Genomic DNA, 15,623 nt, shown 5'->3' on the forward strand with positions numbered 1-15,623 from the left:
ATAAACCTAATATTTTAAAATTTAAATATTTTTAATTTTAATTCAAATCTTTAATTATAATATTATAAGACTTCTAATTTTTTTCTTATTTTTAGAAAGACAAATCACCATTTTTAAAATTATTATTATTATTATTATTATTATTATTATTATTATTATTATTATTATTATTATTATTATATTAAAAGTGTGAAGACCCTTAGGAAAATGATTTGAATTTTTTGCCCTTCATTAAAAGTTTTTGCAATAGGCACAATTGTCTTTTCACCTATTTCCTTCAATTATTATAATATAATATATTGACTATAATAAATATAAAAAAATAACACTCCTAAATATACGAAAACTTATATGGTCAAGATTTTCTAATTCTTTTTTATTTTTTAATTAAAATGTATAATTGGAAAGAAGTTGCTCTTTATTAGAAGTAGTCTTCAAATATTCTCCACGTTGATTTCCTTTTTAAAAAAAAATCCGAAAAAAGTCAAAAAAGAAAACATAATAACACTTAAAAAATCTTTTTAAGAAGATGTATAATTGGAAAAGAAGTTATTCCTTATTAGAAGTAGCCTTCAACTAATTACCCACGTTAATTTACTTTTTTAAAATAAAATCTTGAAAAAGAAAACACAATAACACTTTTGTAAATATATTTGATGTATCTATATCTATAATCTATAATATAATAAAATGGTAAAGAACTTTAGAAAAGCGATTTAAACTTTTTGTCCTTTGTTAAAAGATGCTTCTACAAAACTGGCTTTTCACTATTTTTTATTATTATTTAATTATTTTTATTATATTAACTAGACTCCTAAAATATATGGGACTCCTAAAATATATGAAAGGAGAATCAATTAATATTTTTTCTTGTATAGAAAAATACTCCTAAAATAGGACTCTATTAAGAAAATACTATTGAGATGCACGTTAAACTATCGAAGAAATCAATTTACTTATTGGGAAAATATGATTGGTGGATGCTTAATTTTCTAACCCTCAACTTCTTCACCATTTTTGTCAACATAATAGACTTCAATGTATGTGTATATATATATCTTCTTTGTTTTTATTCAAGTCACTCTTGAGGGTCAAATTTTTGCTCACACAAGAATTATTTTCATCAGAATTAAAGCTTTGTAATCACTATTGTATTATTTTGTTGTAGTTTATAGATCGTAGATTAATTTACAGGTGGTAGATGAATGTCAGTCAGCTTTGAGGATTTTTTTAGGTAAAGGTTAGGTTTAATTATATTATTTTTATATCTCTATTTTGAAAAAAAAATTATGTGTAAAGGTTAAGTTTAGTTGTATTATTTTGATATCTCTATTATAGTATTATTTTGTTATAATTTACAGATGGTAGATGAGTGTCAGACGGCTTTGAGAAAAATTTTGTGTACTTATATTGTTTTGATGTATCTATCATCGTATTGTTTTGTTGCAGTTTACAGGTACTAGATGAATGTTGATCGGCTTTGACAATTTTTTTTGGTAAAGGTTAGGTTTAACTAAATAAATTATCCAAAAGATGTTGAATTTAATTATTGTATTTATCTTTGTTATTTAGATAAATATCCTATTTAGTGTAACATTTGAACTCAATAAAGTGAGGTACACCTAAACTAGTTATACTACATATGTACTACGATTATTTATTTATTTATTTATATTATTATTTTTATTTTTTATAAAATTTTCATCTTTTATTAATATTTAAATAAATTATATTTATATATATTTTATAGCATTTAGATTATAAAGAGATAAGTTTGAAATGGCAAAATATCTATTAGAACTCTTCAATTATGAGTTTCTATTTTTAAGATAATGAAAATCATTTTATTAAAAGGATAAGGTATTTCAAATTCAAATATTTATCTTTCAATTCAAAACTTGATAAGAGTCCAATTAGAACATTATAACGTGATAAATAACTATTTCTAATAAGTAATTTTATTTTATAATTATATTTAATTTAAAATTAATAATTTATTAGTATTATTTATATTCTAATAGTTTATCTTCTTCTTTTTTTCACGTTTTCTTCTTTTCTTTTCTTTCCTTTCCTTTCTTTCTTTCTTTTTTTTTTTTTGTTTGTTAATTTTTTTTTATAAAAATAAATTGACAACTTAGATATATAAAGTTATTTCAAGTAGATATATACGTTGAATTTAATTATTAAATTTTAATTTATATTTAAAATTTTAACATAATTGCAAGTAAGAATAAGTTTTAGACACATACCACAAATATATATTATTTATATTTATCAATAATAATAATAATAATAATAATAATAATATATTTATCATTATATTTGATATAGATAAGTTTATGAAATAGAAGATTAGATTTAAATATGTTTTATAGCATTTAAATTTTAAAGTGATAAATTTGAAATAGCAAATATCTATCAGAATTCTTTAATTATGAGTTTCTATTTTTAAGATAATGAAAAAAAAATTATTTGAAGGATATGACTTCAAATTCAAATACTTAATTTTTCAATTAAAAACTTGATAAAAGTCCAATTAGAACATTCTAATGTGATAAATAACTATCTAGTAAGTAATTTTATTTTGTAATTATTTTCAATTTAAAATTAATAATTTATAAAGGTAATATTTTAAAAAATTAAAATTTATTTTTTGCTAATTCATTTGAAAATTACTTTGTATAAAAAAATTATTTTAGACTAATCTTTTAAAATAAATTATTTTTTAATGTTAAATAGCTTAAAAGAAAATTAATAAACATTTATTTTCAAATGGATTATATAAAAAAACATTTTAATATACATTGTAAAAAACTCAAAATTAATTTTCTATTTTTAATTAATTAATAAGTAATTTTTTACTTAATTAAAATACAAGGATAATTAAAAAATATTAAATATTAAATATTAAATATTAAATTATTGATTGTTTTTCAATTAATTGGCTTGAAAGAATAAGCGTCGGTTAAATCTCAACCATTGGATTAAAGTGAAGTGCTATGGACGGCTGATTTTGTTGCCATGCTGGAAATCCTGAATTTTTATATACATTGAATTTGAACCGTTAGATTAGTTTGTGTTTTCTATGTAAGGTGAGATTAAATATCATGTTGGCGATTCTTGTCAAAAGGTTAAATTGGAAAAGGTAACCGTTGGATTAAGTTCTATGGACGACTGATTTTGATGCTATGCTGGCAATCTGAATTTTTATACACATTGAATTTGAAACCTTAGATAAGTTTGTATTTTCTATGTAAGGTGAGATTTAATGTCATGTTGACGATCCTTATCAAAAGCTGAAATTTAAAAAGACAACCGTTGGATTAAATGCTATGGACGGCTGATTTTGATGCCCCACTGGCAATCCATTGAAAACGGGTAAACTTTCAATGAAACCTCAAAGGCGCGATTTCTTTCCTCAAAAGACGTATTATATATACCTTTACTATTCAAATAAATTATCATATTTAAGATCTAAATCAACATATTCAAACTCATCAATGGCAATTAAGACGAACTCAAACATGATGAAATGGTTAGCTTTTAATGCTTCGAATCGCAATACATTGAAGAACATGAGACGTAGTCACAATTGGATTACAAAGCAGGATCAGTTAAGATTCTTGCACAAGTTAGTGCTATAATTTGAATTTAATATTTCTGTTTTAATATCAATGAAACATTTAAAATAGAAATCAAATATTAAATGTTTCATGGATATTAAATTCAAAACAAATACTAAACTATATTTCATTGAACCTTTACAACAGAAATCAACTATGAACTAAAGATGAACATCTGATCAAAGAAAGACGTCTCAATAAAATCAGTGACTTACAGCAAAATTTTAATCGAAAGGCACTTAATGTTTTTAATCAGCAAAATTTTAATCGAAAGACACTTAATATTTTTAATGTAATTATTTTAAATGACATAAAGATTTTAGTTAAAGTCACATGATAATATAAAACTAAAGAATAATTTTAGTTAATAAGATGCTAGTGATGTGACTGCAATATATTACCTTGAATTTTACTGTAAAAATTTCATTTATTAATAGAAAGATTTAAGTTATTTAATTGAAAGTTCTAAAATATTTTTGGTAAAACATAGAGGGTTTTTTTCCTTTTATACAAAATTTTGACATTTTTTATACGAATTGTTTTAAGTGAAACAAAATAACTAAATTCACTGTTTAAAAATTTTTGAGGCCTTAATATTTTGGAGATCTAAAGCAAATACTTTACTAGCTTTACTCTTGACACACCCCTGCATCCAATTCCTCTTTGGGAGGAAGTTAAGATTACAAGAGTGAAAATTTGACACACCGAGGTGAAGTAATATTGGATAGTCCAGTTGAATTCTTGGCGTTGCAGGTATAAAATTGCAACTCTTTTAATAATGAGATTAAAATGCCCCTGCTTCCTGGATTATCTGCTCAGTGCAACCTTTTCTGGTTCTCACCTATAGCATATACTATGGTCTATGCCAACATAGGATTTATGGTGTAACTAATTTGATGTGAATGGTAAAACAAAAAGAGTTAAAAAGATGAATATGACTTTGTGTGTGTAAATAAGGATAGAGTTTTAAAAATAAATGAGCCTTTTATTATAACGGAACAAACATCTTAAGTATTTTATGCTAATGATAAATTCTAACAAAGATTGAAATGTAGTCAGGGAGAATCAACCTCGTGATTTATAGGAGATTGTGAAATTAATGGATGAAGATATTGTACACTTAGAAGGTCCTTCACAACCGAAACCAAAAATAACTGATGAGTGAAGTATCTTTTATGAATAAAGTAGATATCTATTGTTACATATTTTGATGTCATGAATTCCTTTATTACTTCATTGTCGCACATTTTTTCTTCTTAATTTTTTTTTTTTACTTTTGGTTCTTTAGTAGGAGTTACTATATATTGTTTAGCAAAAATAAAGATTTTGTACTAAAATGATGAAACATGTTTTGTCCTGTTTTTCGTTTCTAATACAACTAGATAGGTATGCCCGTGCCAACGCCTAATTTTGCTATCAATCTTAATAATCTTGTATATAAAGATCAATATAAACTAACTGTCGCATATATAAATACATTTGAATATTTAACAATATCATCACAATGAACATATCATAAGATCTCAAATGTATGTTTTATAAAACCATAGAAATATCATACTACTGAATGCTCGCAAGACATTCACATATCATATTGATTGTTGCCTATTTACATTGGTACATAGGCTATTTATAAATTCTACAATAGCATATCCATTTTTTCATAGTGTGATCAATCAACTTTAATGTTTCTGATCGCGTCCTCCTTTGTTGTAAGGATCAGAGTGGCCAGATCTATGTAGTAACCATTTGGGCAGTTGAAATGTTTGTAGTTTCCTCTCAGTCCAGTGCCAGGACAAGACTGATAGGGATGACTTGCATTTAGCAAGAAAAGGAAGTCCAAACATGCAAATGAAGGTGCAGAGGGAAATAGTTAAGAGCAAGAAGCAGCTTACAAAATTTTCCCTTCCTGCAAGGTGCAGCCATATTTAGAGTTCAAGAAGGTACAATTTGTCGCAAATGGTTAGATGAGTTACGATTTGTATCAAATGGTTTAACTTTTGAGAATAGAGCTAACAGATTATAACTGGGAATATGGAGGAATGTTTTAACTCAATCGAGAGAGCTTACTCGTTAATGAGATTATAGAGCCTGAGGACCTTGTGGAGGACATGATTGAGGAGGCACCCAAGGAGACCACCCTGCATAGGATCAGAGTAGTTCCTTACAAAATCTTGAGGCATATGCTGAGTGTCAGGATAGCCAATGCTCCTATTGGGATACAGTCCATCCCTCATTTCCCTGAACTCCGGTCCTTGCTCCTGAAAGATTTAAGATAGCATCATATTCATGTAGACATGCAACATAAATATCCACAATTCAACAAGAACATTACAGTGTGAAAAGAAAAGTTGCGCTAGAAAGAATCATTGATTTAATCAAGTACGCTTTAATCCAAACCATTTGGTTCCGGATATATGAGTCTTTTACGTCCTTTTTTTTCAACGTAAAAGTCCTTTTGAATCTATTCAAGAACGCATTCTATGTAGTCAAGCCCCATAGAACTCGGTATCCATAAACTTCACCATAATCAGATTATTCTACGCTGATTGACAAACTACCATGATCCTCCTCCTTTATTCAGACTTTGGACCTACTATGATTTGCTAAGCTTGCATGCGCGGAGTTTAACAAATCTTGGCTTCACCAAACACTAAAAATATACTTTCCTCTTCAAGTCAGACTCTGATTCTTACGACTTACAGATTACATTCTATATGCCTTATGCCAGCAAGATGAATGCCCCACAAAAGAAATTCAGTATAGACACCAAAGCTAAAACCAATATTCTTAAGGTTGGCATGCATCTACTTCCATATCATAACACATTTCCTCTACAAGATGTAGCACTCCAGAGAATGAATCAAATCTCTATCGTAAGAGTAAACCTTGCTGTAGAGAAAACAACTTATTCTTCTTATAGGTTGTGACCTGAGATAATCTACACGAATCTGTTCACCGCTGAATTTTTTTCCATTCATGTTCTTCGGCGCTTTTGATGCGTCTTCCAGATGGCATAACTGGTGTTGGACTAACTGCCTGACACTGTACAATAAACAATAACCACAGCAGAAGTTACAGACAAGGAACCTAAAGTATGCAAGAAGAATCATTCCAGGCAAATAAATCAGCACTTTGACTACTATTACAGTCATACTGTATTTAGTCATCAAGTGATAAGAGTTAATTACCCATAGTGGTTAAGGAACTATAATTACGTACAAGACACAACAACGATTCAACCATCAGGCATAGTATTATAGAAATTCCACATGCACACGAAACAACATAGTGCACATTTTAACATCAGTAAAGGCGGGAAAGGCATCAAGTACAAGGGAGCTTTCACAGAAATTTCCAAGTTAATTAAGCATTCACATAGTAGTTTGCAACTTTCATTAAGGATCCCTTTCATTAATGAGCATATCCCAAACCAATTCCATGCCACATACACTGGCCAAAATCACAATCCCAACAAACAAATGAACTCAGGTTTATATGTATGAACGTGCCCTTTATCTATTCCAAGTAAATATTGTTACATCACATCTATAATGTAGTTGGAATCCTTCCCAAACTATCCATAGATATATATATATATGCATCTGTTACCAACCAATTAAATTAATAAGCAGATCACTCAAGGATGCCAAAGGGACCAGCTACCTCCGAAGTGGCATGCTTTTAGTACATCTGGACATTAGAAAATACACGAACATTCACACCAAATTAGTTTAACAAGAAAAAGATATAGCCTTCTCTGATAGATAAACATATCATTATTTTAGAGAGAGAGAGAGAGAGAGAGCGCTCTAGTCACTAGAAGTGCATTAAATCCAAAAAGGTTGTAGTTTGCTGACTATTCCCAGGAATAAGAAGTTGAATTTTTGGTGCTAGGATGTTCATTTTTCCTATCTTCTTAGCAAGTATCAGCTCTTGGGAATAGTACATAACCTCCTTCATACCCCTTTTAATAGTTCCAATCAGAATTTAAAAACTGGATCACCAAACACCCTCCACATGTGCTAGAGTATGTATAGATATATTGTTGTATGAAATATTAAAAATACTCTTAACTATTAAGATAGAAGTGAAATTCCAAATCTGTCCTTGATCGTCACCAACTCTCTTTTCAGTCCAAAAAATTTTAATGCACTACTTCTAGAGGAGACGACATGTACCTGACAACATTTTTGAAGAGTCCGCCACAGAGAAATGACCTGCGACGATGTAAGTAAAACTGCAAGAAACAAGGTTTTTAGCGAGGGAAAATTTGGTCGTTAAGAGTCCTATTTTGGTTGCTGTTAGCCAATATACAACACCAGAAAATGAACTTTGTATGGTTATAACTGCAAGCTATATATTGCTCGGTTTCTCCAAAAATGTTGTTGCACTCATGTCAGATCCTCTAAAAATGCACTACTTCTAGAGGAGACGACATGTATCTGACAACATTTTTGACGAGTCCGCCACAGATAAATGACCTGCGACGATGTAAGTAAAGCTACAAGAAATAAGGCTTTTAGCAAGGGAAAATTTGGTCGTTAAGAGTCCTATTTCGGTTGCTATTATCCAATATATAACACCAGAAAATTTACTTACTTTGGTTATAACTAAAAAAAGGGCAGCCCGGTGCACTAAAGCTACCGCTATGCACGGTGTCCGGGGAAGGGCCCCACCACAAGGGTGTATCGTACGCAGCCTTACCTTGCATTTTTGCCAGAGGCTGTTTCCAAGGCTTGAACCCGTGACCTCCTGGTCACATGGCAGCAACTTTACCAGTTACTCCAAGGCTCCCCTTCAACTTTGTTTGGTTATAACTGCAAGCTATGTTGTTGCGGCCATGTCAGATCCTCCAAAAATGCACTACTTCTAGAGGACACGACATGTATATGTCAACATTTTTGAAGAGTCCACCACAGAGAAATGACCTGCAACGAAGTAAAACTACAAGAAATAAGGCTTTTAGCGAGGGAAAATTTAGTCGTTGAGTCCTATTCCGGTTGCTATTAGCCAATATATAGCAGCAGCAGAAAATGAACTTTGTTTGGTTATAACTGCAAGCTATATAGCGCTCGGTTTCTCCAAAAAGGTTGGTGCGCCCATGTCAGATCCTCCAAAAATGCACTACTTCTAGAGGACACGACATGTACGTGAAAATATTTTTGAAGAGTCCACCACAGAGAAATGATCTGCGATGGACAAAGTAAAACTACAAGAAATAAGGCTTTTAGCGAGGGAAAATTTAGTCGTTAAGAGTCCTATTCCGGTTGCTATTAGCCAATAACACCAGAAAATGAACTTTGGTTGGTTATAACTGCAAGTTATATATTGCTCGGTTTCTCCAAAAAATGTTGTTGCGGCCATGTCAGATCCTCCAAAAATGCACTACTTCTAGAGGACGCGACATGTACCTGTCGAACATTTTTGAAGAGTTCGAACAACATTAACTGCAAGGTACTTCAGAATAACTAAGAAAGCCAGCAATCATACCTCCACCACCATTTATGATCTTCTGTGGCAAGTTGGAAATAAGTTGATGCAACAGTGACAATGGCGGTTACTATCAGCAGAAGAATGAAGACTATAAACAATATTCTGTAAATTGTGTAAATCTTTTGACCCCATACACTTTCGAATATGTAATAGAACTCGATGTATATGGCATTAAACGGTAAGAATCCTGTCATCACCATCTGAGGGATGGTACTATGGTACCAAGGGAGTACTGGAATTTCTCTCGGATTCTTTGTGGTCCGACATGGAAATTGGAAGCCCGTACTGCTATTTTTGACAGCAATTCCGCCTAATACAAGTAGTGTCGATGTCACTAATGTCCACATGAGTACTATTAACATAATTGTACCAAATGGTAGCGCAGCAGTAGAACTATAACTAACTGCAACCGAATTGAGGAAGCAGAATGTTAATGCGAGAGGGACACAGAAGAGGCACCCGGTCCATACCAGATTCTTTACCTGTTAAAGGACAAGTCAATATTCGAGTTAGTACTTTGCAAATCAACAAGCCAAATTCTGTTGGAGCTTTAGGCGCGAAGCGCAATTAGAACATGGGCTTTTGCAAAGAAAAGTGCCAATGTGTAATGCAAGAAAACGTAATTAGTAAACACGATCAGTGATTATTTGAACAAAAGAATGAAAAAACTATAGCTAAGCTACACATACGATGTTGTTCCCTTAAAGAACAGATCTATCTGAACTCCTTTGTCAAAAATTTGCACTATATACAATGTTAAAAAGACACGTTTTTGGTGTGTACATAGTAAATGTTGAATCTCCTTAACTTATTCATTAGTATATTTTGAATCTGTTAGTGAAAATCCTGGATCCGGCACTGTAACCTATTAGAAAAGGTAGATATGCCCTAGCACCATAACATTTTAGCAAGGACGAAGCGCACCAGTAGGATTCACTGAGCTTCAGGGTTTAAGCACACTTTGAACGAGCCTTTAACAGCATAACTATGCCCTCTTAGTTATATCAGAGAACTCTTAACTATTCTTATGATAAGTCATTTCTCAGTACTCGTGGCAAAAGTGGATAGGCCTTCGCCAGTTCCACGACAGTAATCTCAACTGTGCATTTGAACCTTGTCATTCGTGTTTCTTACAAGCAAGTAGTCTATGTTTAATCAGCTAAAGTAACATTATAGTTATAACTAGAATGAGATAAAACGTTTAGTCTATGAACATAACAATCAGCAACTATGGGAATATTACACTACTTACCCAATTAGTTCCTTCGAGCTGACAATAGAAAGAGGTTGAAGTGTATCCGGCAACGCCAAAAGTGAGTGCATATATAACCAGCAAGGCAGTATATAGAGCTCCTCTTTTGTAAGGATAAAATACCCCGACAAGCGCCATCAACAAAATAAAAATTGTCCTGTATCGCATGTGAAATGTAAAGCATATGACAACTGAATTTATGAACACAACTTAGACATCAATTCAGGTGCCTCAGCCGTCAGGTATCCGTAAGAGGAAAACAAGCAAATCTCAGAGAAATGTGCATATCAAATCTATCACAAGCTTGCTATCACATCATCTTACAAATTGAAGCCTTATAGATTATCATCAACCATTCAGCTATAAGCAGAAAAAATAACTTTACAGATGAAAACAAATTGATATAAATTACAGCCATAATGTTTTCGATGAATGTTCATATCATAATACTTTTTCCGTCCCAATTTATGTAACACGCTTTCCTTTTTAGTCGATTTCAAGAAGAATGACGCATTTCATCAAATATTAATGACACTTATCAATATTTTATCCACGTCGGGTTCCACTTATTTGGCCAAAAATCCGCAAAGGTACTCTTCTATTTAAATATTTGTTTATTTTAATAGCATTTTTGAAACGGTTATAAGTCTTTTCATATATTTCTTAAACTACGTGTCCAGTCAAACTATATCGCATAAATTATGACGGGGAGTGTCTTTTCATAGTCAGGATAGCATATTTGAGACTAAGAGAGCAATCTGCAGATGAAACTCATATTTAAAGTTAATGAGGGTGCACACATTAGCTTTGATTGAAAATAGGCTTGCATGATTTCACAAAAAATAGTTACACATGATACAATGATACTAAATTCATACCTTTATACAGTATAAAGTAGATGTTGAGGTAGTTAACATTCTAATCAGGATGTTGAGAATAGCAAAGCTCTGCCTCAGGAAAAGCTCTGAGGAACTATCAATTCAATGATAATATCCATTTTTTCATTGGAAATATTGACTCCCTCCTGCTCAGCGCATATCCTTACCAAAGATGGAGTCCGAACAAACAATAGTTTTATGAAAAGCTATTGAACTGTTGAAACAATAGAAGGCCACATAGTCAAGTTCTTTTGAGTGATCCATTGAAGCAAGTTAGAGTGTCCAGTTATTTCGAAACTTTTTCCTGCCAAAGCTGTATGTCTTTTTTCAACCTACTCAAGTCTAATTCATTTAGACCCCGCACATCTATTTAATTGCTCAACATATCATTATAACAATAACAAAAGCAACAATGGGATAGAATACCTCCTTATAAACAATTAGCAAACCATCAGAACTCGTGAGAGTTGCTTTTCACATCTACATTTTCTTTAGGTGTATTTGTAACTCTCTGTATTTAGCAAATGGAGGGCTTCGCAGATCATGTTTTCAAAATTATAATTAATATCACTGTATAGTTCAAGTACGAATTACTATTTGAATATCAGTTTCAAATCAACTACGAAAGACATTAAAGAGCATGGAAAAGAGGAGATTGAAATAGAAAATCAATACCTGAATTTTTTCATAGCTCGAAACTAACTTTAGAATTCTAAGGAATTAATTCCAATAGCTATTAGTTTGAGGAGTTGACAACCGATTCGTCGCCAAGGAGAAAGTAACTATATCTGATCAAAAGAAAAGACACAACAGAGCTTTATTAAATCCTCTACAACAAAATTAGAAATAACAAAAATCAAAGACAATCAAAAGAAGAAAAAGAGAAATATATGAAAAATAACATGAACTAAAGATGGGAATACTGATTAAGGGAAAATCATGAGACATTGAAAGAACTATTACCTTCAGCAGCTGCTGAAGAAGTCGGAGAAGCAGAGGAGACCTCTATTCTCCTCTCTATTCCTCTTTAAATACTACACTATCGTCAACCTCTCGCGTCTTCTTACCTTAGTGTGGCGTTGAATATCAAGATCAAAGTTATATAACTTGGGTATATTAATCTTTCCATCAAAGATTTGACTTGTAGTCGTTAGCATAGTTTATCGTGAAATCATCTAACGCATAACACACCAATTTTTCGCAGAATAAGAGGGTGGAGGGACAATGAAATTCTAAACTTTTCCATCATTCTAATCATTCAGCACAACTTTAGATGTGTAGCTCAATGATCAAACTTTATAGAGATTACCGAGAAGTAGATGTCGAGAGTAAATTTCCATCGGAAAATTCATGTTTTTCTGGACAATCAAATGAAAGCCCTGGCGTTACCTTCATCAAGCACTTGACCTACAATCTAGATTCCTTCACCTTAATTTTAACCACATTTTCACTACTCCAAAAGCAACTTTTAGTTCAAATTTTCGGTCAATTCAATACACACAGATAGATATAAAATACCCACAACACGAAATTCAATTATTGGAGTCCAAGGTTCGAATATAGAGAACGCCTAGTGACAGCCTTCATTTGCTTTAAAGTAAAAAAAAAAAAAAACAGTCTGCAGTTCCATGTCCTCTAAATCTGTCATGTAAATAAAGAGACTTTACCGGTGAGTCATCTATGCAGCGATGACAAAACATAATAGAAGACTATATGAACTTCTTAGTTAAAAAAACAACTCTATAAGACCAACAAACACCTTTCCATAACTCTATATGCTACAGCTTCTGTTATAATTATCTTTGTCAATATAACTAACCTATATCTTTGTTAATAATCCTCTTAAATTGTGGTAAATGAAGAAGAGAAATCAAGTATCATCTACTCTGACAAATTATAAAATGTTTGTTAGTATTATCCAAACGCTTACGAGCAGAAGAGAAAACGACCTTTAGAGGAAACCTATTGGAAGCTACTGATAGACTAAAGGTGCATTTTTTATGGTTCATTAAAGACTTCTCCCAATCAAATACAAAATCGAAAAGCCATGAAAATACATGATAAATTTAATTGTAAGACGAATTTACTTAAATTTTTGCTATGCTACTCAAAGGCATGAGAGAAGCAACAAATTAACAAGAAAATATGTAATAGAAATCTAATGAAAACCCTGATTTGTTGAGGAATTTTCTCAAATACATGAAGGCAAAAAGCCATGTTAAACTTTCGGGTCAATAAAGTCGCTCTTCTCAAGCGACTATAATGAAAAAACTAAATGAAATCAACGCAAAATAGTCAAAGACAAGATAAGAAGAAGAAAATCTACCACAAAACAGGAAAAACAAATACAGAAAGTAGATTAAAAAATCTATTTGTTCATCCTTATATACCTCAATTTCACAACTACATTCATGCATAACAAACTTTCTGAAGCTCTTCACTTCTCTATATATTGAGAAATTAGAAAAAAATTAAAGAAGATTAAAGCAAAGATCAGACAAAACTTACCTGGATTTGAAAGAGAAGAGCAAGCCAATACTAAAAATGTGATGGAAAGTAGGGACGGAGTATTTCGCTGAATTGTATGTGTAAAATGACCGTTATACCCCTGGTCGTTCCTTGCGTTGCATTTCTATTATTCTTTTCTATATATTGGAAAGAGTGGTTTCAACATGACATATATTTGATATTAAATTCAAAGTTAATGGTATTAAGGTTTTTAAAGAAAATTATTAGCTCATATTGAAAATTTTTTGACCTTTGAAGGACCTATCAAAAGTCTTAAAACGAAACCCATATTTTTTTATTAATTACGGATAATGTCATTTAAAAAATTTACATAAATACCATCACTAGCCTTGCATTCATTTCCACATGTGGGCCTCTATTTGTCATCTATTTTTCATTTTTAATAATAAATATGATAAATATAATTTAATGCATTTTATTCTTTATTTACATTTCATATCAAACATATAATTTGTTTTCTTTCTTATTTGTTACATGAAATACAAGTTTGCCTAATTTAAATTTTTAATGTATAATTAATGAAGCTAATTTAATAAAATAAATTTTTAATAAATATTTTTTTTAGATTTGTGTCAAGTCAATATATACCAATAAAAAGAATTAAAGAAAAATACCTAACACGATTTTATGTATATAAGGTTAAACATAATTTGTTACTAAATAATAATAATAATTAGTTATGTTTATATATGTAAATCATATTATCCGTATTGGATTAAGCATACTATGCCTACGAGTTAATGAAATTTTTAATTAAAACTTTGAACATTAATTACTTGTTGGATTGTAGTTATTTTAATCACCTCAAACTCAAACCAAAAGTTTTAATATTTTACTTTTAAAAAACTTAATATATAAAATGTATTTTAGTCATATAACTTATTTAATTAATTTGATATTTTCTCAATTTATCTTAAACCTACTGAATTATGATTTTAACGAAATAAATCTAATAATTAGTGTTTCTTTGATTTTTAAAAATTCACCAACATTCTTGTATCACCCTTGATTAATTATTATTATAATTCATTTATATAGTTAAAAATTAATAATATTTAATTAAAAATAAAATAGATATTTATGACACGTTTGCTTCAATCGTAATTTTACTGTTTAACCTCTAATTAATTATTATAAATTATTTATATATTAAACATTTAATAATATCCAATCTGTAATTTTATTATATCACCCCTAATTAATTTTTATAAGTCATTTATATATTAAAAAATTAGTGCTTCCTCCTTTTAAAAAAGAATGACTTACTTTCCTTTTAGTCTGTTTAAAAAAATGACTCATTTCTTTTTTTGAAAATACTTTAATTTCAACTTTTCATATATCATGTTTAAGACCATTGGATTAACGGGCATTTTGGTACGTTTCACTCAACTTTAATTTAAGGTCACACGATTCAAAAGTAAACTTTGTGTCAAGTCAAAATATGTCATTCTTTTTTAAACTGAGGGAGTAGTATTTAATTAAAAAGGTAAAATAAACATTTTATGACATATCTGCTTACCCCTAATTAATTATTATAAGTCATATAAATACTCAAAAATTAATAATATTTAATAAAAAGGTAAAATAGATACAAAAATGACAAACTAACTCTCGATATTTTAAATTAACTGACGTCTTATATGAGATCCACTTAATTTTTTTCCACGGGTATTTTTATAGTAATTTTGCTATATCACTTCTAATTAGTCGTTGTAATTCATTTAATACATTTATGCTTCGCTGCTCAATCGTGATTTAATTGTATCACCCTTAATTAATTATTATGGCCATATAAGTATTGTGCCCCTTGAATTTAAATAGAAGAAATATTATAAAGTAAAATAA

General features: G+C 30.2%; 1 protein-coding gene across 50 annotated transcripts; it reads right to left on the reverse strand.

The window, feature by feature from the left end:
* Window positions 1–5,073: 5,073 nt before the first annotated feature.
* Window positions 5,074–13,871, reverse strand: LOC107854891 (transmembrane 9 superfamily member 2). 50 transcript variants are annotated; one of them, XR_007054550.1, is made up of 11 exons: window positions 13,758–13,871; window positions 11,925–12,037; window positions 11,250–11,411; window positions 10,372–10,528; window positions 9,117–9,601; window positions 8,331–8,554; window positions 7,805–7,863; window positions 7,240–7,316; window positions 6,555–6,668; window positions 5,694–5,884; window positions 5,074–5,532 (listed from the first exon to the last, which is right to left on the reverse strand). XR_007054550.1 is itself a non-coding variant. In XM_047410935.1 (8 exons), the coding sequence occupies exons 4-8, from the start codon at window positions 9,126–9,128 to the stop codon at window positions 5,445–5,447; spliced, it is 507 nt and encodes a 168-aa protein (XP_047266891.1). In that variant the 5' UTR covers window positions 9,129–9,601; window positions 10,372–10,528; window positions 11,250–11,411; window positions 11,925–13,753; the 3' UTR covers window positions 5,074–5,444. The 50 variants fall into 50 exon arrangements, 2 of the variants coding, with proteins under 2 accessions (XP_047266891.1, XP_047266890.1); XR_007054563.1 differs by having other exon boundaries at window positions 13,640–13,759; XR_007054547.1 differs by lacking the exon at window positions 13,758–13,871 and adding an exon at window positions 13,640–13,751 and having other exon boundaries at window positions 11,250–11,463.
* Between the last annotated feature and the right edge of the window lie 1,752 nt (window positions 13,872–15,623).

The sequence above is a fragment of the Capsicum annuum genome, chromosome 4 (genome assembly GCF_002878395.1).
Source record: "Capsicum annuum cultivar UCD-10X-F1 chromosome 4, UCD10Xv1.1, whole genome shotgun sequence".
Classification (NCBI taxonomy): domain Eukaryota; kingdom Viridiplantae; phylum Streptophyta; class Magnoliopsida; order Solanales; family Solanaceae; genus Capsicum; species Capsicum annuum.

What these genes read in the sequence shown, in the direction of transcription:
- LOC107854891 (XM_047410934.1), bottom strand. An exon ending in AGCTCGAAGGAACTAATTGG is followed by an intron (nt 9,602 to 10,371) that starts GTAAGTAGTGTA and finishes GTCCTTTAACAG; the next exon opens with GTAAAGAATCTGGTATGGAC. An exon ending in GATCATAAATGGTGGTGGAG is followed by an intron (nt 8,816 to 9,116) that starts GTATGATTGCTG and finishes TGTCCATCGCAG; the next exon opens with ATCATTTCTCTGTGGTGGAC.